This window comes from Belonocnema kinseyi, chromosome 2 (genome assembly GCF_010883055.1).
Source record: "Belonocnema kinseyi isolate 2016_QV_RU_SX_M_011 chromosome 2, B_treatae_v1, whole genome shotgun sequence".
Taxonomy (NCBI): Eukaryota; Metazoa; Arthropoda; class Insecta; order Hymenoptera; family Cynipidae; genus Belonocnema; species Belonocnema kinseyi.
The window spans coordinates 174,314,494-174,341,565 of NC_046658.1; the positions used below are offsets into that span (position 1 = coordinate 174,314,494).

The window sequence follows — 27,072 nt, forward strand, 5'->3', positions numbered from 1 at the left end:
AAATCAACTAGTATATTTTTCGTTCAGAATCCATTTTGCTGGGTTAAACATGGTACTCTTTGACTAAAAATTAATTAATTTGGTTGCAAATGCAATGTTTTTCAGAAAGTCATCTTTTTTTCAAAAATTCAACTACTTAGTGGAAAGTTGAACTGCTTTGTTAAAAAAACTGTTCTTTGGTTGAAAGTTCATCTATTTGATTGAAATTTTAGTTATTTCATTTTTAGAAAATTAATCTCCTGAATTAAAAAAAAACATCGTTTTTGTTTTAAAATGCAATTGTTTGGATGAAAAACGATCAGGTTTGGTTCAGAATTCAAATGTTTTGTTAAAAATTGTACCTTTCAGATTGAATTAAATTGCTTTTTCTTTAAAATGAAAATCTTCTTCATAGAATTATTAACATTACATTTTTTGTTTACGATTCATCTCAAATGATTTTCAAACATTAATTTTGTTTTGGTAGAAATTTTATTATTCAAGTTAAAATCTCATATTTTTGTGTTATAAATTTAACTGTTTTGGAACAAATTTCATTTTTTTTTTGGCTCAAAAATTCAACAGTTTTTTGGAAATCAACTTTTTCTATTGAAAACTCGAAAATTTGGTTAAAAATCCAAATATTTTAATAAAACTTAAGCTATTTAGAGGGAAATTTAAATATTTCTAGAAAATTAACTTTTGTGTTGAAGAGATTTATTTTAGGGTTCCAAATTTAAATTTTCTATGGAAAGTTCGTCTTTTTATTTTCAAAATTCACCAACTATTAAAAAAATTGATTTTTTTTTCGTTTCAATCAACTGGTTCCAAATTCGCCCATTTTTAAAAACTCTTTTCTTTTACTCGAAAGTTTATCTGCTTCGTTGTGAATACAGCAATGTGGTTAAAATTTAAAAAAGCCAAGAGCTGTTAACTAGATTGACTGGAAAAATTTTCTGTGTGAGAAGAAAGTGGGTTGGCGTCGCCAAGCCTTCAAAAAAGGTACCCGGGCGGCGCACAGTGTTGGGAAAAATGACTTTTTTAATTAAAAATAATGTACAGTCGACAAATATGAACCGATTTGGACAAAAAAAAAATGAAAAAAGCTTATTAGATTCCTAAGAGAGTTATTTTTATTTTTAAATTACGCTATCGATTTTTTGTATGAATAAACAAATATGACGAAACAAATATTCATTTTTTTCTATTTGACGTGCCCGGTGTTTGTCAATAGCATGAATATTCTTGAAATTGTCTAAGTTTTATAGAGTAACCTTAGTTAAAAATATTAGAAAATTACATAATAAAAAAAAATTTTCTATAAAAAATTATTTTTTGAAAGAATTTTTTTATGACATATATTGTGATAAAAAAGAAGTTTCTTCTTGAGATTATTATTGTTAATATTATAAACAAATTCAATAAACAAATTCATCAATCAGCCCTTTTTCAACGGAATTTTTTTTTTTCGATGTGAACTTTTTTAATTAAGAACTTTGTCATTATTTCAGAAAAACACTGTAGTTTATTTGTAAATATAATGACTTTTTAAAATAATTTTATAAAACAAATGCATTATTATGGCATGCGTCGACGAAACAAATTCTTTTTTTTTTTGGATTTCAGTATTTTTAATTGCGACTTTATGATAATTTCTGAAAAAATCATAATTAGTTGATAAATTATATATTTTTGTTAAACAAAATTATAAACAAATGATTATCCTAAAGTTTCAGCTTTATTAAAAGAATTAAAGTAATAAGATGCTGAAACTGAAAGGACTGAGATTGAAAAAAATGTTGTTTGCCGACAAATGCCCAAATAATGCGTATGGTTATTAAATTTGTTTAAATCATCGTAGAATTTATCAATAAATACCCCAATAATGTATTTTTTATTAAAATTGTTGTACAAAATCATAACATTGATTAAGAAATTATGATTTCCTTCGGAAATTATCATGAATTTCCTAATTAACAAGAACTGTTATGGCAAAAACAAATTTTTCTTTCGTCAAATGCCTTGTCTATGCATTTGTTTATAAAATTTGTTTTAGACAGTCATAAAATATATCAAATGATCATTAACGTTGCTGAATTTACTATGAAGATCCCAATTAAAAAGTTTGATATTGATAGAAAGGAATTTTTCAGTCGACAGATGCCCCAATTATGCATTTGTTTATTAAAATTGTTTAAAAAAATCAAAAAATTACCAGAAAAATATTTTTTTCTGAAATTATAATGTATTTTCTAATAAAGGAAGCTGAGATCGGAAAAAACGAATTTTTCTTTTGACAAATTCCTTATCTATGCATTTGTTTATTAAATATGTTTTAACGAGTCATAAAATTTGTCATTGCCGAATTTATTATGAAGGCCCCGGTTAAAAAGTTTGACTTAAAAAAAAAATTAAAGAATTTTTCCGTCGACAGATGCCCTGGTATTACATTTGCTTATTAAACATTTTAAAGAAATCATCAAATTGATCAATAAATTATAAATTTTTCTGAAATTACCATAAATTTCCAATTCTTTTCCAATCTCAGTCCTTTTAGTTTCAGTATCTTATTACTTCTAATCTTTTACTGAGGCTGAAGCTTCAGGATAATGCATTTGTTTATAATTTTTTTTAATATAAAATTTGTCGACTAATTATGACTTTTTCTGCAATTTTCATGAAGTCGCAATTCAAAATACTCACATCGAAAAAAAAATTTGTTTCGTCGATACATGCCTTAATAATGCAATTATTTTATAAAATTTTTTTAAAAAGTCATTATATTTATAAACAAACTAGATTTTTTTTTTGAAATTATCATGAAGTTCCTAATAAAAAAAGTTGTAATCGAAAAAAAATAGAACTTTTTTTGACGAATGCCTCACCTCTGCCTTTGTTTCCTAAATTTATTTGAGGAAAACATGAAATTTATCAACTTGTTATACATGTCAATGAAATTTCTATAAAGTTTCCAATTGAAAAGATTGACCTAAAAAAACAAACAATTTTTCTCTCGACAGATGCCTGGATGATGCACTTGTTATTTGCAGACAAATTCATAAACTAATGAAGAATGGCGCAAAAATAGACTATGAAGATCACAATGAAAAAGTATTAAATCGAGAAAAAAGATTTTTCGATCGAAATATGCCCCAAAATTGGAGTTTTAAAATTAAAATTGTTTTAAAAAAACAATGAAATTGATCAATACATGTTTTCTGAATTTATCATGAACTTTTAAATTAAAAAAGTTGGAATTAGAAAAAAGAATTTTCCTGTCGACAAATGCCTCATCTATGCATTAGTTTAATTGAATTGCTTGAAAATTTATGAAATATATCAACTAATCATTAATTTTTCTGAATTAACTATGAAGGTTCTAATTAAAAAGTTTGGCATCGAAAAAGAAAAACAGTTTTCCGTAGGCAGATGCCTAAGAAAGCATTTGTTTATTAAACTTTTTATTTAAATCTTCAAATTCATAAATAAATTATAAAATTATCCCGAATTTCCTAATTAAAAAAGTTGTCATGTAAAAGAATTAATTTTTCTTTTGACAAATACATATTCTATGCACTTGTTTATTAAATTTGTAAAAATATAATAAAATTTATCAACTAATTATGAATGTTGCTGAAGTTATTTCATAGATCCTAATTAAGAAGTTTGAGTTTAAAAGAAAAAGAATTTTTTCATCAACAGATGCCCCAATGTTGCATTAGTTTATGAAAATTGTTTTTTAAAATCATTAAATTTATCAATAAATTATGAATTTTTTCTGAAATTACCACGAATTTCCTAATTAAAAAAGTAGTCACGTAAAACCGAATTCTTATTTCGAAAAATGCCTCATCTATGCATTTGTTGATTAAATTTGTTTTCAAATATCATAAAATTTATCAACTAATCATGAGTTTTTTGAACTTACTATAAAGGTCCCAATTAAAAGATGGACATAGAAAAAAGGCAGTTTTTCTGTTGACAGATACAAAATAATGCATTTGTTTAATAAAATTGTTTCAAGAATCACAAAATTCAATTATAAATTATGAATTTTTCCTAAAATTATCATGAATCTCCTAACTAAAAAGTTGTCCTGGAAAAATAACAATTTTTCTTCCGATAAATACCTTATCTGCCGACAAATATTCTAAGAATGAATTTTTTAAATTAAATTTGAAGAGCTTGACGCCCCGAACTTTTGCCTCCCCTATTTGTTTAGTAATAATTTTTCCACTCACAATATGGAAAAACCGTAATTTTGTACATTGCTTTTTACGCTTTAATAATTGAATAGGAAAACTTTATATTATTTTAAATGAATTATTAGATACTTATAAAATACAAATAATTTGTTCATTATATTATTTATTTGTTATAAACAAATGTCATAGACAAATTAGCAAGTAGTCTTATTATCAGTAAAAAAATTTCCGCTTCCTATGAGGGCTTTATATTAATGTAGGATTGACCTTTAATTACAAAAATATTCAAAAAGTTCACAATAACCATTCTTATAGACAATTCTTGTGAAAAAATATTAAAATTTGAGACTTTTTAAAATTATAATTACCTTCAATCGCCATAACGATTTCATGTATTCCTTGAAATAATAAATATTTAATAATATTTAATGAAATATTCCAATTTAAATTTGAAGAAACAAATTAGATAATCGAATTTTTTCATTACAATAACCACTATTATTAACAACTCCTGTGACAAAATATTCAAATTTAAGGTTTCATTAAATTTCAATTTTCTTAAATGGTAGAATAGCTACGGATATCCCAAAAAATGTATCTTTGATAATATTTAGTAAAATAGAACACCTTATATTTATTAAAACAATTAACATAAACAAATTCCAATTGTTGGCAGTTCTACTTAGAAAAAGTCAAGTTTTCAATCGCAATAGATTAAGAATGAATCATAACACTGAATGATAAGATTCATTCAATAGAAAACCTTCTGATAATAATCCACCTCAAAGCCATGTGAACAGTGGGTCACGCGACCAGATTCCTACCTTACCGCCGTCTTTCTTATTTCCCAACTTATTTTCACATGAAGCGCTACATCGAGTTTAAATTTGGGATAATGAATAAGAAACAATAAGAAAGGTGAATCTGGTCTTACACTTTAATAATTATAAAAAAAAAAAAAAAAATTATTTACAAAAGAATTTTTTTTTTATAATTATTTAAGTTTAAAACCAGACCCCTTTACTTTTTCTTTAGTATACCAAATTTTCAACGTTTTGTGACGTTTCGTGTGAACATAAGTTAGGAAATAAAAAAAGTGGCGGTAAGGTAGGAATCTGGTCACGTGTCCCACTCATCGTATGGCCTTAAGTTTAAATATTTTGTCACAAGAATTTTTAATGATAGTTGTTATTGTTAACTTTTCTAATATTTTCGTGAGTAGCAGTCATTCGCCCAATAGCTTAAAACAATGCCAGTGCAAAAAAAAATTCTATTGGAAAGCGCAACAATTTTGAATTTGTTTATCTAATTTGTTTATAAAAATGTCAATTCATATATTTGATAAAATATTATTAAATATTTATCATTTTAAGGAACACTTGAAGTCGCTTTGGCGATTTATGAAATTATAATATGAAGCAATCTCAAATTTCAATATTTTGCTAAAAGAATTGTTTATAACGATGGTTATTGTAAACTTTCAAATTATTTTTGTATTTACATGTTATTCCTTCATTAATATAAAGCACTTTTAGCGAAAAAAATTTTTTACTGAAAATAAGGCGATTTGTCAATTTGTTTATAAAATTTGTTTGTAGCAAATAAATGGCATAATAAACCAATTACTTGTATTCTTAAAGTCATTAAACATTCATTTGAAACAATATAAAGCTTTCCTGATAAGTTACTAAAGCGTACAAAATCGTTATGTACAAAATTCCGTTTTTCCATACTTTAAGTGGGAAAATTATTAATAAAAAAATAGGGGAGACAAAAGTTCGGAGCGTCAAGCTCTTCAGAATCTGATGGAAATTAATTTTTAAAAATTCAGAATCGGACCAAAATTGAAGGCTCTGACCATTTTTGAAGGAAAAAAGTGCATTTCCTCCCACTGTGCGGCACGGTGCCGCACAGTGGGAGGAATCTGGAATTTACTTTTCATAATCCACTACAGACTAAAATTCTTGACCAATTTTGATGTTTTTTTTAATGCTCAGAATTAAATCTTGGAGAACGCCATTAAGCCCTATTTTTTAATTACAGCATGCGAAATTTATTATTTAAACAAATAGAACGTCAAAATTGATCATTTTACAAATACTATCTTTTTCTCCGAAGAAAAGACTTAAGAGAAGTCGCTATCTATTAGAATTACTGTGGATGTACTGCAGGAACATGAATGTTAGGTTGCAGATTTAGGAACAATTAATATTAACAATTACTTTCATACGATGCTCAATCATAAGAAAAAACTTTTTCTTGATTAAAAATGCCTAACTGTCTCGTAGAAGTAGTATTAAGAATATAAAATAACCATCAGCTAATAATTAATTGTATTATGAATATTCTAATAAACAAATTATGTGTTTTTTTTCAAAGATGTTTTTCTCATCAACCAACTTTCAAATTAATTCTAAATTATAATAGATAGCTGCAAAAAATACAAATGTTAAATATTTTATTGTTAATGAAAATATTATAAACAAATTCAAAAACCTAGCGTTTTCCATCAGAAGAAAATTGTATTTTCTGCTAAATCATATTGTAGTTTTCTGAGTGGTTATAATTCATCAAGAAATTTTGGCGAAAACTCGCTATTTTTATTGTTATTAACAGTATTTTAAATGAAAAGCCATCTGTAGCAATTTTGCGCCTGAATAAGCGGTTTTTTTTCATAATGTTTATTTTAATGCATCTCGATAGTAATGCTTAATTAAGAAACTTTCTCAGTTCCTCTGAATTAAAATTATTATTTAATAATAATAGAGAATTGTGAATCAGAAACCAAATATAAAAGAAAAACTATTTTCACATGTTATCTTGCTATTCTAAAATACTCTATTAAAAAATGCCTTTCTTCAATGAATCTCATTGGAATTGTTTTTTAATTAGAAATTTTCTAATAATTCCATGATCAAGATGAAAAGACCGCTCATTTAGTCGCAAAACTTGCTACAGGTGACAATTAATAACAAAACTTTCTAATAATAATAATAATAATAACAGTAGCGAGTTATTGCCACACTCTCTTGATGAATTACAACCACTTAGAAAACTGCAACAGGATTTAGCAGAAAAAATAATCTTTTCCGATAGGAAACGCTACGTTTTTGAATTTGTTAATAATATTGTTATTAACAATGAAAATATCTAACATTTTTATTTTTAGCACCTATGTATCATCATTTAGAATTAATTTGAAAGTTGGTTGACGAGAAAAACATTTTCGAAAAAAATAAGATCACACAATTTGTTTCTTGTCAAATTTAGAATAGTGTTTATTGTTAACAAATGGTTATTTTCCATTTTTAATACTACCTTTACGAGATATTTAGGCATTTTTAATCAAGATAAATTTTATTGTTGCAGTTAAGCATCGTATGAAACTAATTGTTTCTATTAATTGTTTATAACAATTAACCGAAATCTTAACCTAATATTCATGTTCCTGAAATAAATCTGCAATAATTTTGATAGAAAGCGACTTCTCCTGTCTTTTATTCCCAGAAAGAAAATAATATTCCTAAAATGTCAGATTGTGGAGTTCTATTTGTTTAAATAATAAATTTTACAGAGAAAAATTAAAAAATCGGGGCTAATGACGTTCTGCAGGATTTAATTCTGAGCATTTGAAAAAACATTAAAATTGGTCAAGAATTGTAGTCTGTAGTGGATTATGAACAGTAAATTCCCTATTCCGCCCACTGTGCGCCGCCCCAATAGGACTCGAACACATCCTTGCTTACATTCTAGCCTTGAACAATGTTTTCCAATATTTTTCCCTGTCAGTCTTGATTTTTAATTCTGCATTATCTGACTTTGAATTACCTCTCCCAAGCTATATAAATTGTGTGGTGCAAAGCAGCATGCAAGTAAGTATCTTTGATAATAGTGTTCACCGCAGGGGCGGTGTTTCCTTGGAGACGGAGAAAACCGAAAGCGGGACGACGAGCAAGCTTTTGGTGACACAAGCCAGATTGAGCGACAGCGGAAATTACACCTGCATTCCTAGTAACGCGAATCCTGCCAGCGTAATGGTCCACGTGCTGAATGGTAAGTAGACTTCAGTCCACGAAATGTGAACTTTATTTGAAAAGTTGTATGGAATAAAGGAAAAAGTTAAAAAAGTAATTTTAATTTCTAATATAAGGCGCTACGTTGTGAAGAAAATTCTGTCAAAATTTTTTAATTTATCTTCTATATCATCAGAGATTACCTTACCGACAGTAGATCTACCCTCCAAACCATGCAGGCAGAAAATCTGCACAATATCGATCAAGTTAAGAATCTTCAATAATAGAAAATGCTTTACGTCTTAATAAGAATAAATGGAAAATAATATTTTTAAATGAAAATTAAAATTATTTCTTGAAAAAAAGATCCTACTCCATCTTCACTCCTTTGGTAATCGAACCACAAAACTTCTGATTTCCGGTCAGGTGCTCTTCCAATGAAGCTATTAGAGGGATCAGAATAAGAACTCTTAATTCAAGATTATAACGCTAATTTTTAGCTAGGTGTTAATGGTACAAGTAATTATTCAAAAACTTTTTATATAACACATATAGCTGATAAATTAAAATTTTTTTAAATAATTACTTGTACCATTAACACCTACCTAAAAATTAGCGTTATGTTCTTGAATTAAGAGTTCTTATTCTGACCGCTCTAATAGCTTAATTGGAAAAGCACCTGACCGGAAATCAGAAATTTTGTGGTTCGATTCCCAATGGAGTGAAGATGGAGTAGGATCTTTTTTTTAAGAAATAATTTTAATTTTAATTAAAAAATTATCTCAAATTCAAAATAACATATTTCACTACTGATGCAATTTTTTGTTGAATAAAAAAGATTTTTTATTGCTTTTTATTAAACTTTTAAATTTATGCGTCAATTGCCAAACAATGGATGTGATCGTTTTCTAAATCAGATGCTCCTTCGTGTGTGTACCATAAAATAATTTTTTTTTTGCTAAATCTAAAGTCGGAAATTTATTTATTTTGGTGAGACAAGTATCCCCTATTTTTGCAGATATTATGGAAAATATTCTTTGTTTATTCCAGCTCATTCAATACCGAAATAGTTTAACATAGCTTCATATTATCCGAAAACTTTATTAGCTAAAAAATAAGTTGGTTCTTGCCAGACATAATGTTGCTATTTTATGATACTTTTGAGAATAAATAGTGAAAATCATACCCCTAATTTTTTTCAATTTTGATACTATCAAGAAATATCACTTTCTTAACTATATAAAATTTCTAATATTGGAAAAAAAATCAACAATGAATGTTCTACAAATCCTGTACATTAATTTTTGTTTGAATCTGTAAAAAATATTTTTTCTATGATTTTGAGAATCAGAATATAGTAACTGATGTCATTATAAATATAAAACTTTATTTTGTAAAGAGAAATTAAAAATTTGCAACAAAAAAAGACATTAATTTAAACTATGTTTTTTACAACTGATTTTTTTCTGACCGTCGCTTCTTATCAATTTTTTAAAAATGATTTAGTTATTTTTTAAAACTGGAAACTGTAAAGCTGTAGAAAATGCTTTCCAAGGAAAATAAGCCGTCATTTATTAAAATACAATCAGTTTTCAAAAATTGTTAAGAGGCGGTCAGAGAAAATGTAATTGCAAATAAAATGGTTAAAATTAATTTTTGTTGTGTAGTTCAGATTTACTTATAAAAAATGTTTTTCATATGAATTGACATCAGTTATAATATTTGGATTCTTAAAATGATAGAAAAAATATTTGTTTTAGATTTTTAACATTTGCCACGACAACTAAATTAATTTGAAGCATTTTTATTTGGAAAAAAAACTTTTATTCTAACAAATAATATATGCAAAAGATTGTATCATATTTAAGCTGAAAAGAGAGATTAAATTTAAAAAAAGATAATTTGTTATATTCATAACATTGTATCATAAGATAAGAATACTTCTATCCTTACTGGTTTAAGTGGAGTAAACGAACGTTAAGAAAAATCTCGAAAGCTGGAAAAGTTATTTTAAACTACTGCAAGAGTAAGACAAAACAAAAATGTTCAGTTCTACAGACTTCCTTTTTTATGGATTATTTTCACTTAAACCAATATTGCTTATCATTCTTCAACATAAAATATTGTTATCGGTAATTTTAGTAATATTTTATAAAATTTTAATAATTTAAAACAATTTTAAGAATAACTTCGAGAGGAAACGATTTTGGAACCAGCAATGTTTAAGGGATAATTAACCCTTTTCGGCATACATTTTTCTATCAAACTAATATTATGGATTTATGAACCTTATAGGGGTTTTGGGTCCATTGATCACGAATCTGAATTTAGATTTTAAATATCGAAAATGGCGGGTTCAAAATGGTAAAAAATGTTCGAAAAAGTTGTCGAGCCATTTTTGCATAATTCAAAATGGCTGATCCGATATCTTGAATGATCCTTTTAAAAAAATGTTTAATTTTCATGAATCTTGGCCTCTAGAAGTATTCTGGGTTGCCAATTTTAAAAGTCAGGTTAAAATCAAAATTCAATTATAATCAGCGACCCTTAAGGCCATGTGACGTGACCAGATTCCTAACTTACCGCCACTTTTTTTATTTTTCAACTTATTTTCACAGAAACTCTACATCGAGTTGAAAATTAGATATAATAAATAAGAAGTACTAAGGAAGGGGGGTCGGGTTCTAAATTTTAATAATTATAAAAAAAGCAAAAAAAATTAATTACAACAAAAAATGTTTTTCATAATTAAGGAAATACAAAAAGTGTCGATAAAGTCGGAATCTGGTCACGTGACCCACTCATCACATGGCCTTAAAACCCCCACATTCGAAATATCATTAGAACGTATTAATTTCGTTACTATTTTTCGCCATATTGGATCCCTTATGATGAATTTCTGAAGACCGAATTCAGATTTGTAATCAGCGACTTCGAAAACACCAGCGTAACAAGTTTTATGAAAATCCAATAATTTCATGAAAATTCATTCATTTGAGAAATTTTCGACCACATTAAATTTGCCATTTTAAATTTTAGTAATATGGCTCCAGATTCATAAGCAACGACCAAAAAAGCCACTAAGTGCCTTGAGGAAAAAAATTGTGAATAAAAAAGGTGATAATCTGGGTAACCACTATGCCGCGAAGGTTCAGCAAATCAAAAAAAAAAGTTTTGTGAAGCACGTTATGTTGTTTGAATTATTTTATTTTTTGTTATTGATTTTTCATTCAGAAACCTGTAACAGTCCCGTCGGTCATTCCAGTTATAAGCGGTTATAAACTATATAAACTTTCTAGCTTGAATACTTCAAAATCATTCCAAGTATTACCGCAAGCTGGATTATCAGTAGAATACGATACAGAGAATGAATTAGGTACAGAATATGTTGCTCCCTGGAAATTAAATATTTGTATATAAAAATTTAAAAAAATGGAGTTTCTTTTTGGGATATCACGCGATAAATTTTTATTTATTCACGCTTCTTATTTTTTGAAAAAGTGATTTTTTTAGCTTACCCTAACAATCATACTTTATTTTTAAAAAGTAACAGTTTTTTATTCAATCAACAAAATGAATAAGGCTCACCTTTTGGTTCGGACAATTTTCAATATTTACAAGCGCTTTCAATATAAATATCTGAACATTTCTTTCCCAAGTACCCTCCTTATATACCTTGCACAAGTTTTTTAATTGCGTGACTTTAGTTCGCTTCTTGTTAGGCTAATGAAGAACATTAGTGGCCTGAGAAATGATTCTTTATTATGAGGATTCCAAATTTTTGTAATCAAATATTCGAGGAAAAAATACCCTCAAAGGTGGTGAGGTTTGGTTAACATCAGTTTTCCAGGTTACGATAGTTTTTCCCTCAGTTTCTTTTACATCTACATATGGATTTTCTTCGCCACCACATACTGCAACCGAATGAAATGTCGCCGTGCGCTGCTCTGCCTAAAATAGAAAACCAAACAGGAAATTTATAACAGATAAACAGAACCTCAATTTTTGAATTTCTTTGTACAACTCATTTAAAAAAAAAATTACATTTGTAAAGTCAGCGAAAACGAAAATAATACACAAGAATGTTAGCATTGTAGAACCGTGCGACTCTATTTAATTCAAGGTTTACAGTTAAGAACGTAAGATAAAGGAAACAGCTTGTACGTGCTTTAAAATCCTGAACATTTCTATCAGCAAATTATATAAAATATAGTATTATAAAAATGTTATATACAATACGATTTTAAATTTGAAAAATTAATGTCGAGGAACATCAGAAGTGCTGAAAAAGTTTCTTCGACCTATTCTAGAAGCTAAATTAAAACAAAAAATTTCCGTTTCTACATATTTTTCTCTATTAGGGATTTTGTTCATTACACAAGAAGGGAAAATTTAATCTGTGGAAATATAAATTATAGAAGGTGCCTTCTTTTCAGCAGACAAACAAACGTAGCGACCTCGAGATATGCATTATTATAATCAAGCTACAATAGACGATCATTTTCTTAGGAAAATAAACAAATTTCGGACATGAAATGTAACCAAATCCAAAAAAAGGAGTTTGGCTTTTCACAAAATTGTGTTTTATGAATTTAATAACATGAATAACCATATGTTTGGAATATTTTCAGATAATAGTTGTTAATTCATTGGATAATATTGCAGAATCAACATGTTTTCTATTAATAAATTTCGCATAATAACCAATTGTTTATCACATGAATCGATAGTTATTAATACCATAACAAACTGTCCCTGATTTTTAAATTAATTTTTTTTTTAAGTTAAATAAAGACAAATATTGTGAACTGTATTGTATACAATATCATCATATGAATCAGCAGGTCAAAGTAAAGTCCATCTACTACTGCATTCAGAAAACTAGTTATGAATTTTCACGATTAAGGAACTAATATTTTCTGAAATATTCTTCATTTTAGAAATTATTTTTATTACGCGCATGCTATTTTTGGTATGATTTTTAAATTAATTTTTTATGTTCATCAATTTATTTTGTTAAATAAAATATAATGTGATATGTGCTTCCATAAGAGAAGCATAGTAAATCAATTGCATCAACATGGAAGACGATTCATTTGGAATTTATTTTTTTTTCTATAGAATGAATACTGCATCTCAATATATTTCATATAGTTTCAATATTGTATAAAAAACCATGATTGAAATGTGTAATTACTTCAAAGAAATTCCCGTATCTATTACATAACATACATGTTTAGCCACCATATATAATAACTAATGCTTTTTAAATAAGTAAGATGAATTAAAAATCCGTTTATTCTTTTGTTGTGTTTTTTATAATCGTATTTAAATTGTGCTCAAAAACTGCTATTTCGAGCGCAGTAAGTTTCAAATTTCTCACAAATATCACAATTACTTAGGATGTTACATGTAACCTTTGTTATTTTAGTAACTTTAAATCTATGATAATTAATATTCCATTAGTTATTGTAGCATTGCAAATTTTTTAATTTGACAACGTTGCATTATTACAAAGAATATTTTTGTTATAACAATTATAAATGTTTTAAACAATTTTCAATTCAGCGACATATCATTAAGCAAAACTGTAAATTGTATTTATAGCCTGATACTGCCCATTGGCTGTGGGCTATGCTTTCATAAAATAAAACTTCCAATTTCAATCAAGTCGTTTAAACAAATGATAACTTTTTATGTATCGAACAAAACAAAGGTTCATTCATTTCCATATAATATTCCAAACCTTCCAATATTTCGACGATTCAAATACGAATATATACAAATACAAAAAGAAGGTTAGGAAGGAAAATTTTAATCGAAACCTCCTCTTAGTATTTTCCTTATTATTTCTTCATCTTTCTTAATCAGTATTCTTAAAAATTTTACGAATAGAATTAGTAGATAAGACTTTGACATCTGAAATACTCATTGAAGCATTTTCCTGAGAAAATATGTTTCAAAAATTAAAAGTTAATTTTGCCAAAGACAGTTGGTAAAAGTATTGAATAAATTAATTCTTTAAAAAAACTTTTTAGAATTTTTTTTCAAATATTTCTTTGGACCTTCCAGTAATGAGCAATTGGCATTTGTTAGAGTCCATTTGTATGAACACTTTAAAAGCGTTTTTAACATCTCCGCAAACTGGGTTATCAGAAGAATATGATACGGAGAATGAATGAGGGATAGATAAACTTATTGAATATTTTTATATGAAGCATCTGTATTTTTTATTTTCGAACAAAATTATCTTTTTGGCCTAAAATGACCATCATACTTCATTGGAAATAATTATTGACAGATTGATGAATTTTAACAAAAAAATTAGTTATGCTTACATTTTGAATTGGAAACTTATCCACAATTTTCAAGCGCTTTCAGCAAATATTTCTGAACGCTTCTTTCTGTAGTGCCTTCTTTATATGCCATACACAAGTTTTCTAATTGAGTGGTTTCAGATTTATCAGCGTCATGGAAATGAAAAATAAAGGTGGCCTAAAAACGTGTCTTTGTTATAAAAAAATAAAATTTATATATTAATGTATTACAAAAACGAATGCCTTTAAAGGTGGTGATTCCTGATTGACTTCAGTTTTCCAGGCTATGTCAGTTTTTCCTTTAGTTTTCTTTACATCTACATATCAATTTTCTTCGGCACCAGATACTTCAACCGAATGGAATGTCGCCTTGCGTTGCCCGTCTAAAATATAAAAAAAAAGAATTAAATTAATGTTAAATTAGCGTAAACTAATATTTTTGAATATCTCTGCAGAAAACTATATATTTTTTTACAGAAATTACATTTGCAATATCAGCAAAAATAAAAAGAAGACACAGGAATTTTATTATGGTGGAATCGTGCCACTATGTTTGACTAAGAACATGAACTAAAGTACGCAAGTAGATAAAGCCAATACGTCTCAGACTTGTTTTAAAAACACAAAACTTTATCAACATATTATATATAATTGAACTGTTTTTCTGCTACCAAGGTCCTCGTGGTTAAAAAAAATGTTTTGTAAAGCTAATCGTTCTACTACATGATTTGTATACTCCTTAACAATATTTTCCAAGACAAAAAAATACTGCTTTTTCATTTCCTTTTTTATTTTTTTTAATAGTAGTGTATTAGGTTGGTTTCTCTTATACGGTAAAAAGGAATTTTGGCAAATCTAAAGGTATGTGCCATAGTAACATTATATAAAAATTCAGAAGAGTTTAACATTTTTCTTCATAGGATGATTAAAATTTGTTGACTTTCCAAAATTCATTGTAAATATTTTTTCTTAAACAACTACAGTATATAATAGATTACACTTGTTCATGATCAAAAATTAAAAATTTAATATTAGCAATAATTGCCAAATGTACTCATATGTAGTCAAATTATTTAACTTACCTATTCTATTTAAAAATTGTCATACCCACTAATATATTCATATAGAATAATGTGAAGCAAGTAAGATAAAATTATAATTTCCTTTATCATCAATTTAAAAGTTTACGTTTTTTATTTTTTTTAAACTTGTATAATGAAATTATAATTATCCTATCTTATGGAATACCCAAAACTATTTATCAGGATATCTTGTTAATCCAAAATTCTGGTTACTAAACAAAAAATGTGTGGTTGCTTAAACTTATCAAGTAGCAATTTTTAAATCAAATTCTTGTGAAACCAATCAGAATGTAATGTCAGATATCCCCTTACTAATTTTTGTCTTAAAATAAACCCACATTTTCGTACCAGTCGCGTCTAGTATCTTTTAGTAATATTTTTGTTAGAATTAGAAAACTTTGAGGAAACATTACTTATTCTATCAAAGACAATTCCTGATGATGAAAAAAAATGTTTAGCAGCATTCGTCCAAAACAATAATAAAATAATTTTTTTTCATTATTTGAAAAATTTTTATATTCCTATTAAAGAAAAATATTTTATACCGTATTATTTTATGTTCAATTACAAAAAAATTTTTTACTTACAAATAATAATGTATACTAAATTTTTATGTTATGATAGCATTAAATAGAGATTAAATTGGAAAATCATAATTCCTTATATGTATAAAATAGTATCGCAATATAGTTCTACTCACACCGTTACTGTTTGAAATAATGAAAATGACCGTCAAGAAAAATGTTGAGAGTTGAAAAGGTTTCTTTAGCTTCTTGCACAGGCAAGAGAAAAAAATTTTTTAAATTAACAGATTTTTTTAAATTTCAATTATTTTTATTACTCAAACTATTATTCCTGAACTTTTTCGAATACAAAACAATTCAGAAACAATCAAAATTTAATAAAAGCTTTAAAATATGTAGTGTTTTCGTCACGAAAGCCTGCATAGCTACCTACAAATATATATTTTTCAATCTATCACGAAATTATGTTTCATGAATTTAATAACACCAGTATGTATTTCTAACCAAAAAAAGTCATATTTAAGTCTGCTGAATATTTTCGGTTTAAAATTCTTATTATTTCATCAGATTATATCGTGATTTATCTACAGACAAATATTTTTAATAATATTACATGACAAATTTTTATGTAAATAATAAAGTTAAAGTCAAATTTATCTTTTACTGGATTTTGAAAACTAGGTATGTATTTTTGTGAATTCAAAAACTACTTCTCTCTCGTGATTAGAATTTTAAAACAAATGTAACTATCTGAGCGAGGAATTAATGTAGTAGGTGAACATAGATAATATATAACACTTTCTACATGAATTATTTGGTTTAAAAAATGTTATCCTTTTGGCTTTTATAATTTTTCAGAAACTTTTGAAGAAGCTACCATTTTCAGTGTGATAATCTTAAAGTATCTTTTAAATAGTGCTATTGTTCAATAAAGAAAATGTAACCTTCCTAATTCTAATAATTTTTAACCAGAGACATTAACGATCTTATTATTTATTGCAGCTTTAAAATGTCTTTATTATTCAAACATTTTTACATTTTTATAATCCATTAGTACAAAGAATATTTCTATATTCATAATTCTGAAAAATATTAGAATTTGATTTATTCAGCAACCTGTAACAGTCCCTTTTGAAATTCCAGTAATGAGGGGTTGTGAATAATTTGAGTCCTCTTGCTTAAATAGTTTGAACTGATTCTGAATAATTCCGCAATCTGGATGGTCAGTAGAATACAACAGGGAAAATGATTTGGGAATAGAAGATGTTGTCCCCTAGAAAATATACATATTGTTTATTTTGAAAGAAAGTGATTCTTCATCTCACTCTGTCCACGAAACCTTATAAAAAAAGTTACAGATCCGTGTATTTTATTAAGAAAATTAGGTAAACTTACCTTTTGAATGGGACACTTTTTAATATTTGCAAGCGCTTTCAGTATAAATTTCTGAGCATTTTCCTCAAAGCTTCCCTCTTTATAAACTTTACATAAGTTTTCTAATTGCGTGGAATAAGTTTGCTCAGATTCGAGGAAATGAATAGACAGGGTGGCCTAACAAATTTCTCGCTGTTATAAAAAATAAAAATTTGTATAAATATATATTTGAAAAAAGAATACCCTTAAAGGTGATGAGGTCTGATCCACTTCAGTATTCCAGATTATGTCAGTTTTTCCTTCATTTTCTTTTACTTTTACATACGGATTTTTTTCGTCACAAGAAACTTTAATCACATAGAAAGTCGAGTTGCGCTGACTTGCCTAAAATATAAGACCAACAAGTAATTTTATGAAAAATTAACAAACTCCAGATTTCTTAATTTTCTAGCACAAACAATATTCTTTAAAAAAAATTACATCTGAAATATCAGCGAAAATAAAAAAAAAGACACAAAATTTTTAGCATTGTTGAATCGTGCGGCTGTTTTGCATAAAACGTTCACACAAAATGCGTAAATAGATAAAGCAAACAGTTTTTACTCGCTTGAAAAAATAACCGGAAAACCTTTATCAGCAATTTAATTATCATTGAATTATTCTTCGACTATCAAGTTCCTTGTATAAAAAAAAAGAAGTTGTATTTTCTAAGAATCAACAATACTTGAAATTTGTTTTTAACAGGATTCTTAAAATTGTTCTAAAGTATAGTTAAAATATTCAATTTACTTAATATTTTTGTAATTTTCACAAACTATGACATATTAATTCAGCAAAATTTGACACAAAAATTTAATAGATGCATGCATTTTCAAGACAAGTGACAAAATAAAAATTTTTTAAAATATTTAATCAAGAATGCGAAACTCCAATATGGAAATCCTAGAAAGAATACCTGAAGAAAATACTATGATTTATAAATTTTGAGATAAAAAATTATTTATTCAATTTTTGATTGCTTCACAACAAAAACTTGTTTCATTAAAATTTAACATTAAAAAAAATTAAGCATGGCTGCCTAAATTATATACTATAAATATTTCATGATGCATAAAAGTCCAAATATGGAAAATTCAAAATGGCGCCTAATGCAATATTAATTTTAACTTCTGAAACTAGCAATGAGGCGTCATTTTTACTTTAGTGAAAATTTCCAGATCTAATTCCAACTATACACTTTGTAACAATACAATTGAAAAATGTTTTCAAATTTTGATTTTTATCACCTACTTTCTGATAAATAAATTTTCATCTTTTAAGAATTTGACGAGATTTTGTTATTCATTGTAGAAATTGTAATTTTTTGTTTAAATTTTGGAAACCACCAATCGAAAGATCGTAATTGTACGGAGCCAAAGGTTTCCGATGAAATATAAAAAATTACACGCATTTGAAATTATACGGAGTTTTTCTTCATCCTACTGTATCCCCTGTAGAAATTCAAATGGGGAACTAGTCTGGTTCCCGACCATTCGACCCCACTTAAAGTCGGAGGCTAGTCGGATCATCTGACTAGCCCACGGACCAGTAGCGTTACGGTAGATTAGTCGGGGGCTAGTAAGGTGACCCGACTTATCCTAGTCGGGGCCTGATCGGGTACTAGTAGGGGTCAAATAATAACACATCCGCATGGAATATTAACCAAACTTCCCAAAATTTGTAGAACAACCCGTAAAGGTTTGTCAAAATACTTACTATTTACGGAAATCTCCAAAAACTTTTTTGAAATATTTAAAAGTGCTCAAATTTACCTAAGATTTAATGGAGAACATAAACTACGCTTAAAAATGCATAAATTTATGTAATTAAAATTCTCCAAGATTTGTAAAATATTAATTTTTAAAAAAACATCAGCTGGAACGCAGCAGTGGAAGAGCTTCGCTCTGAAGGAACATCCATGTTGGTCAAGGTAGTCTCTGCTCTAGGTAATTGTGCTTCGTTACGTGTGGACTGCTGTCTTAAACACTCGACGCGTCATTTCTGTTGCGCGGGAGGCGGCACGTCGCGCCCTTGCGGATTTTCTTTAAAGCTACCAGTCCAGAACCGCAAGACTCAAATGAAAGTTCCTAGAAATTCGCAATTTTCTAGAAAATACTACAAAAAAATGAGATGACGTCTTTTTAGAGATTTTGATCGTTGGTTTTATAAAAAGTTCATTTTCGTGCAAAATTATTAACTTAATAATTATTTATTAAGTATATTTGAGATGAGATTAATATTAGTAAATCTTTTCTCCAAAAAACGATGTAGGATTATTGTTAAATATATTCTTAGTGTTTTAGAATAAAAAAAATCATTACGCTTTTTTGGATGTAACCTCATTTGATAAAACCTCGCCGAAAACTCAAACATAAGAATAACCCGACTAGAGCCCCACTATCTTCCACCCAGAGCCTGAAGATTACCCGCACGGAAATTAGTGAACAAAAAGACCTGACTAGCCCTTGACCAACCACCGACCAGGCCCCGACTGAAATTTTGACAACAAAAAGCCCAACTAGTCCCCGATTAGTCCCCGACTGGGTACTTTGTCAAAATTAATAACCCGACTAGCCCCCGATTTGTGCCCGACTTGTAATAGGCCAAATACTTTAATGAGAAAATATTTATAATTTGTTGTATTTTCAAGAAAATAAAATGTATTTAACTTTCAAAATTAGAAGAAATTTCCTTGCCCTTCTCTGCTTTATAAATTCAATAAGATAACAATATCCGTAACTTTGACAAAACTAAGTAATATGTAAGTCTCTATTGAATATTGTCACTACAGAATTCCTATTATATTTTCGCAGTGTTTAAAATATTTATAAATTTTCAACAAGTCGTCTCGCAAAATAATTAATTTTTTGTTGCATAATTCATGGATTTGAAACAGTCGCAAAAACGGCACCTTATTATTTAATTAATTTTTTTCATTCAAGGAAAGGCCAATATTCTAAATAATATTTCTTCAGGCAGAATAATGTAAACATGACGCTCAATGTCAAGTTTATCTATTACAGAAACCTACGTTTTATTCCCTAATTGCTACTTTTAGTTAAATTAACCAGCCATTCTGAGTAAAAATTAAAAACATTAGAGCATTTTATAAATTTTTGGGATCAGTCATTTAGATTTAAAAATGTTTTATGCACGGCTATTCACAGTACTTAGAAAGCCAAGCAATTCATCCTCAAGACTATTTCAAAAAAAGAAAATGATCGGAGTTATAGCATTTACAAAATTAAAAAAATCAATCGAAAATTAAAATTTAAGGCCAAACAACTCACGATATAAGAAAAAGTCAAACGAAGAAAAGAATGTTTTTTGAAAGCCCTTAGAGATGATTATAACAATTTTCTGGAGAATTCTTCAATTTTGTGAAAGACACATCCTGTTTGGTTACAAATTCAATTTATGAGCTAAAAATTCGTCTTTTTAAGATTAAAATTCGAATAGTTTCGTCGAAAATTTACTTATTTTTAAAAACTCACATTTTGATGCTGAAGAGTGAAACTAAAATCTTTTTTAATCAAAAATTCAACTATTTTTTGAAAATTTGCCTTTTTATTTTCAAAATTCACCTGCTTCATTTTGTTACAAATTATTTTTCGGTTTGTTAAAAATTCATCAACTGCTGAAAGTGAAAAGTCAAACTGAAATCTTTTTTGGATAAAAATTTAAGAAGTTCAAAAAATTTCTGATATAATTTTAATATTAATTTGAACATTATTTTTAATATTAATTTAAGTTAATTTAAACATAAATTTAATTTCTATATTAATTTCAGCAGTTGTCTCTTTAATTAAAGCATTCATATATTTTAGTAGAAATGGCAACTTTTTTTGGATAAAAATGCAATTGCTTTTAAAAAAATTCAACACTTTTTTCGAAACAGTTATTCTTTTTCAATAAAAATGCAACTGTTTCGTCGAAACATTGCTTTTTCAGATTAAAAATTCAAGTCTAACCTTCTTGAAAATTTAATTCTCTTTCAAAACCTATATTTTGAGGTTGAAAAGTCAAAATTTAATATTCTCTTTGTTTAAGGGTCTATTTTTTCTTGTTGAAAATTTTGGTTCAACCACTTTGTTAAGAAATATTTTTTTTAGTTCAGCATTATTATTTTATTTTAAAATCTATTTCTTTAGTTGCAAGTTTACACATTTTGTACACAAAGTATATGCCTATTTCGAAATTTCTTTAGATAATTAAATGTATAAATAATCTGATAATGTTTAAAAGAATATATATTGAAAAATAAGTTAAAATTAAGAAAATATCTATTTATAATTATTATTACACGTCATATTTCTTAAATTGTATTTATAAAATTTTATATTACGTAAAACTCCCAATAAGTATTTATGTTGTGGATTCTCCGTGGCCTTATAAGAGGGTTGCGAAATTAAAAAATATTATTAAAAATATTATTGAAAGGATCGTAACGAATTCTGCTCAAATTTGAAGCTGATCTTCTTATGTATTTGAACAAAACTAGATGCTGAGCATAAAAAGATTCGCTAAATTGTTTTTAAAAGTAAATAAGGGCCACCATTATGAATATGCTCTTCTTTAAATTTTAAACTGTGCTTCTCTGTTATAATTTTTTCAATGTATAATTTATATTATATAATTTGCTATACGTTATTTATTTTGTCAACTAAAATATATTTTAATATTCAATGAAGTGACGGACGGAATGTTTCTACATTTTTTCAACTTGTGCCACAAAAAAATTAAAATTTATTTTTTGCCTTATAATCAATAATGTATCACTATTGGCGATTGATTTGAAGTTTATTTCTATGAAGGAATAAAAAAAGAGGTATACAAATTTTGGTTCTTGATAGTCTATGGTAAATACAATATTTACTCCAAGCATAAAATATTTAACTTATTGAAAAAAACCACACCATCAACTTCATTATTTTCTTTTAAGGGATTTTTTTATACACGGGAGGAATCCTAAAGTTAGTGTACGTAGTGAAGTTAGTGGGTTTAAAAATTGTTTTATTCTAAATTTAAAAAACAATAATGATTTTTCAGAATTGTACTCATAAACTGCTGTTTTGCTTGCACAAAAATTAAAATCTATTTTTAATGGTGCCATTAATTAAGTTCTTAAATTACAAGTTGCCTATTATAAGAACTTTCATTCTAGAATTGAAGAAATTTAAACAATATGAGGATCAAATATAAACTCCTGTTTAACGTATGATAATCAAATTTGGACAAAAATAAATAACAGGAAAAAAATAAGAAGGCAACAAACCAAATATCGTTCTTTTTTTGTTTCTTTTAGTCTCTTTTATTTCCATTATTATGAAATTTCAAAAAAAAAAAACATTTTTAAAAAATAATCATCAACGTTTCGGCACTCATACAAAACCCTCATCACAGGTAAAAAAAATAAAATAAAAAAATAAAAAATATTAGAGCAGACAGGAACAGAAACGTAACCGCTATGCTCTGTTCAAGTTTGATGGATTTGCCTAAATTCTTAGACAAATTAAATTTGTAGTAATTGAATAATAAAGTATCTATGATAATATAGATAAATATTAAAGATACAAATTTTGGCAATAATATTTTTTCATATTCAAAAAAAATTTTGAAATAAAAAATAATTATTTTATTTCCAAACTTTTGTTTCTTGTTGTCCGGAAGATGGAATCGTGGTTTCGTTGCTGGCCCTGCCAGCTTCAATATTTTCTATTTTATTATAATTTTTAGCCTTGATAAGACTGCTATATGATAGTCAAAACGTTGATGTTTATTATTTACAAGTGTTTTTAAATTGTGATTTAAAAATATTACAACTAAAAAAGACGAAAGAAAAAAAAATAAAAGGAAGGGAATTTGGATGCTTGCCTTCTTATTTTTCTTTCCTCTTTCAATTTTGACCAAAAAAATGACATTTTTTTCTTTTTTCTTTTAGGAATATAGAATAATGTAGAATAATATAGAATAATGTGAAGCAAGTAAGATAAAATTATAATTTCCTTTATCATCAATTTAAAAGTTTACGTTTTTTATTATTTTTTAAACTTGTATAATGAAATTATAATTATCCTATCTGATGGAATACCCAAAACTATTTATGAGGATATCTTGTGAATCCAAAATTCTGGTTACTAAACAAAAAATGTGTGGTTGCTTAAACTTATCAAGTAGCAATTTTGCTGTCTTTTTTGAATTCCAGTAGGAACATTTTATGGTGTTTGTCCAAAGGTCGCTGGATTCTCGTTTTTTCAGGAATTCTGTACATTAACTTTTATGCTGACATTAAATACAATATTATTTATTGCAATATTAAAATTTTTATTTCAAAATGTTGTATTGATACGATTAATCTGGCTATGTTTAGAATTTCAACATTTTTCAAATTGAGCAACCTGTAATAGTCGAGTGCTATGAGCATTAAAGATTTTAGTGTTTATACCGCTTTCTGTCAATACATTTTTTATCCAGCGACTAAGATTCTGTGAAGTAATAGGATTATAAGGTTTCTTAAATGTTAATAATAATTTTTGTTTCTGTAAACATAACTACTCATTCGGACCCCATTGCTTTATATAATCCAATACAACTTTTGGATCCCAGGTTGTACTGTATTTAGGTTTTGGTGATCTCAACTTAGATACACCCTTAAAAAATGTTTTAACTCTATGATCCTCTGATACCTCTGTACCGTAGATTAATGCAATTGATGATTGAAAAGAGTTTAGAGAACTATAAGATATACCCTTTTCGTATTCTGATGTGAGAAACGACAAAATCTCTGGAATTGAACCTTGTAAAGGATCGATATCTTTAGCTTTACAAAATGTCCACCATTTTTGTAAACCGCAATCATATTGCTTTTTCGTTCCTTTTGTTAGTGATAAAAACATAACATTTGCCGTTTCTGCTAAGACCTGCTTCAATTCGAATGCCTTTTTGACAACATACTCACAACCAGGGTAAGTGTGCTCCACATCGGATGCGATTCCCTATTAATCGAACGGAGCAAATTATTATTTTGATTCAAATATATAGGTTCCAATTTAGAGTGAAAGTATCGACTGCGATAGACTCTGGGTCCTGCTTCCAAGATACATAGCGTCTACACTTTATGTTTGACCTTGTCGCAAAAAGATCAATATCTGGTTGACCAAACTCTTTTACTATAATGTAAAATACTCTATCTGAGAATGAGTATTCCGTCTCTCGTTCTAGCCTTCTTGATTCGAAGTCTTCTTCAAAATTATTCTTAGAGTCATCAAAAAGTATCGGAACTATCAGCAAAATATGCGTTTTCGTGAGAAATATTTTACACAAAAGTTGCAGGGTTCTTGACGAGTCTCTGAACTGTTAACCTTGAAGTTGACCTTGGCATCGACCTTCGAAGTCATGTTTTATTTTTTAAACGGAAACCCATATTTTTGACACTGCCAATCGAAAGAACACAGAATTTTGCGTTTAGATATGCATCATGGTCATGTCACTCGAAGACCTTCGCGGTTATTCCAGGTTCGTATAAACTCAAACAAGGTCTAGACAGCTGATCAGCGAAAATATACATTTAAAAAAAAGTTAAACATTGTATCCAGATCCAGTCGGCTAAGGCGAGATCCATTGTAGGTCTCATTAGTTCACAAAAAAACAAGCCCTGTGTGTATCGGGCCCGCAGAGGCGAACTCCATTGAGGGTCTCGTCCATCCACAAAAAAGATCGTATGTGGATCAGGCCACCTAAGGCGAGATGTTCGCATCAGACTACAAACAAAAGTTTGTCTGTGGATCCGGCCAGCTAAGGCGAGATTCATAGTAGGTTACATCACAAAAAAAAGATCGTATGTGAGCATTTTACAGCAAATGTTAAAATTTCTGTCTATTCACAGCTTGGCAATCTGCTAATCTCTTGTAAACCCCTCTAACTGCGTTATGGTGCATTCCCGCTGTTATCATTTGCATCTCCTATAGTATTCTGCGGCGTAAATCTTCCAAAGAAGTAGGTTTAACGGAGTAAACTTTACTCTTTAGATAACCCCACAGAAAAAAAATCTACTATAGTTAAATATGGTAATCGTGGTAGCCACTCAATTGGACCTCTTCGCCCAATCCATCTGTCTTGGAAATTTTCATTTAGATATTCACGGACATAAAGACCGTAATGGGGAGGAGCTCGATCTTGCTGGAACTTTTGTTTGTGGTCTGATAATAACATCTCGCCTTAGCCGGCCGGATCCACATACGACTTTTTTTTGTAGATTGACGAGACCCTCAATGGCGTTCGCCTCTGCGGGCCAAGTCCACATAGGGTTTTTTTTGTGGACTGATGAGACCTACGATGGATCTCGCCTTACTTGAATGGATCTGGATGCAAGGTTTAACTTTTTTTAAACGCATATTTTCGCTGATCAGCCATCTAGACCTTGTTTGAGTTTATACGATCCTGAAATGACCTCGAACGTCATCGGGTCACATGACCTTGATGTCTATCTAAACGTAAAATTTTGCGTTCTTTAGATTGGCGGTGTCAAAACTAGGGGTTTCCTTTTGAAAGATAAAAGTTGACCTTCAAATAACATTGAAGGTCAACGCCATGGTCAGCTTCAAGGCTACAAATCAGTCCAATACTTTTTTAAGACCCTGTATATGACGCGAATACCCATAGATCTCTTTCTTCACACCAGGTCCATATCTTCTTTAGCAAATCGTTTAACTGAGAGTTTGTACTCCATCTTTCTTATTAATATACGCTATTGCAGTAGTGTTATCGACCCTCAGAAGAACGTCCCGATTTTTTAATTGCCTCGCAAAACATTTGAGACCCATCAAGGCAGCCAGAAGCTCTAAATCATTCATGTTTTGATCTCCCAGTCTTTATCCAGAGACCATGGACACATTTCCCCTTACATGCAGCCTGTAAAAATTTTAATACACGGATTGAAACACGTAATAGAATTTCTTGCGTTTAGAATGTTTAACTTTCACCATTCAAGGTCAGTTTGTGAAATATGCACTACAGACATAGTTGCCTAAAAATCATCAGTATTTTCTCAAAGGGCTAATACCTTCGCGTCTTCAAAATTTCTCAAGTAGACCCGTCCGTATTTTAAAGTACAACAGCATGAACCTAATTTGAAATAAAGGCTGAAAATTCCCTGATCTTAAATTGTGTAGTGTTTTATCATCTTTTAATTGGAGAAATTACTGTTGACCTTTTATCTTCCGGGAATTCAACAGTCATGTCATTCGAATTATAGTCTATTCCCAGATACCTGCATCGTAATGAAGGCAATAGGTTACTTTTTCTTAAATTAATTACAAACCCTAATTTTATCAAAAGTTTAGAAGTTTGGTCAACATTGTTCTGACAATTGACTGCATTATTCCCGAAAAGGAGCATATTATCCAAAGAAATGACCGATTCCCAACCCCGCGATCTTAAATGTGAAACAACCGGCTTCATAAGTTTTTTAAAGGTAAACAGTGCTGTACTCATACCAAAAGGTATATAAGTATATTCGTACAGAATTATTAAAAGCGTGA

General features: G+C 28.2%; 1 protein-coding gene and 2 long non-coding RNA genes across 3 annotated transcripts in view; 1 reads left to right on the plus strand and 2 right to left on the minus strand.

The window, feature by feature from the left end:
- Positions 1-27,072, plus strand: part of LOC117168250 (basement membrane-specific heparan sulfate proteoglycan core protein-like) — a 1,113,250-nt gene that overhangs the window by 659,165 nt on the left and 427,013 nt on the right. Inside the window, exon 7 of the mRNA XM_033353751.1 lies at positions 8,089-8,237. Within this exon, the coding sequence (XP_033209642.1) occupies positions 8,089-8,237 (149 nt within the window). The remainder of the gene's footprint in view (positions 1-8,088; positions 8,238-27,072) is intronic.
- Positions 11,387-15,074, minus strand: LOC117168255. The gene is made up of 5 exons (XR_004466475.1): positions 14,999-15,074; positions 14,746-14,897; positions 14,536-14,637; positions 11,786-12,148; positions 11,387-11,592 (listed from the first exon to the last, which is right to left on the minus strand). It is a non-coding gene; the product is annotated as an uncharacterized LOC117168255 (long non-coding RNA).
- Positions 17,131-18,078, minus strand: LOC117168254. The gene is made up of 4 exons (XR_004466474.1): positions 17,975-18,078; positions 17,738-17,878; positions 17,516-17,671; positions 17,131-17,393 (listed from the first exon to the last, which is right to left on the minus strand). It is a non-coding gene; the product is annotated as an uncharacterized LOC117168254 (long non-coding RNA).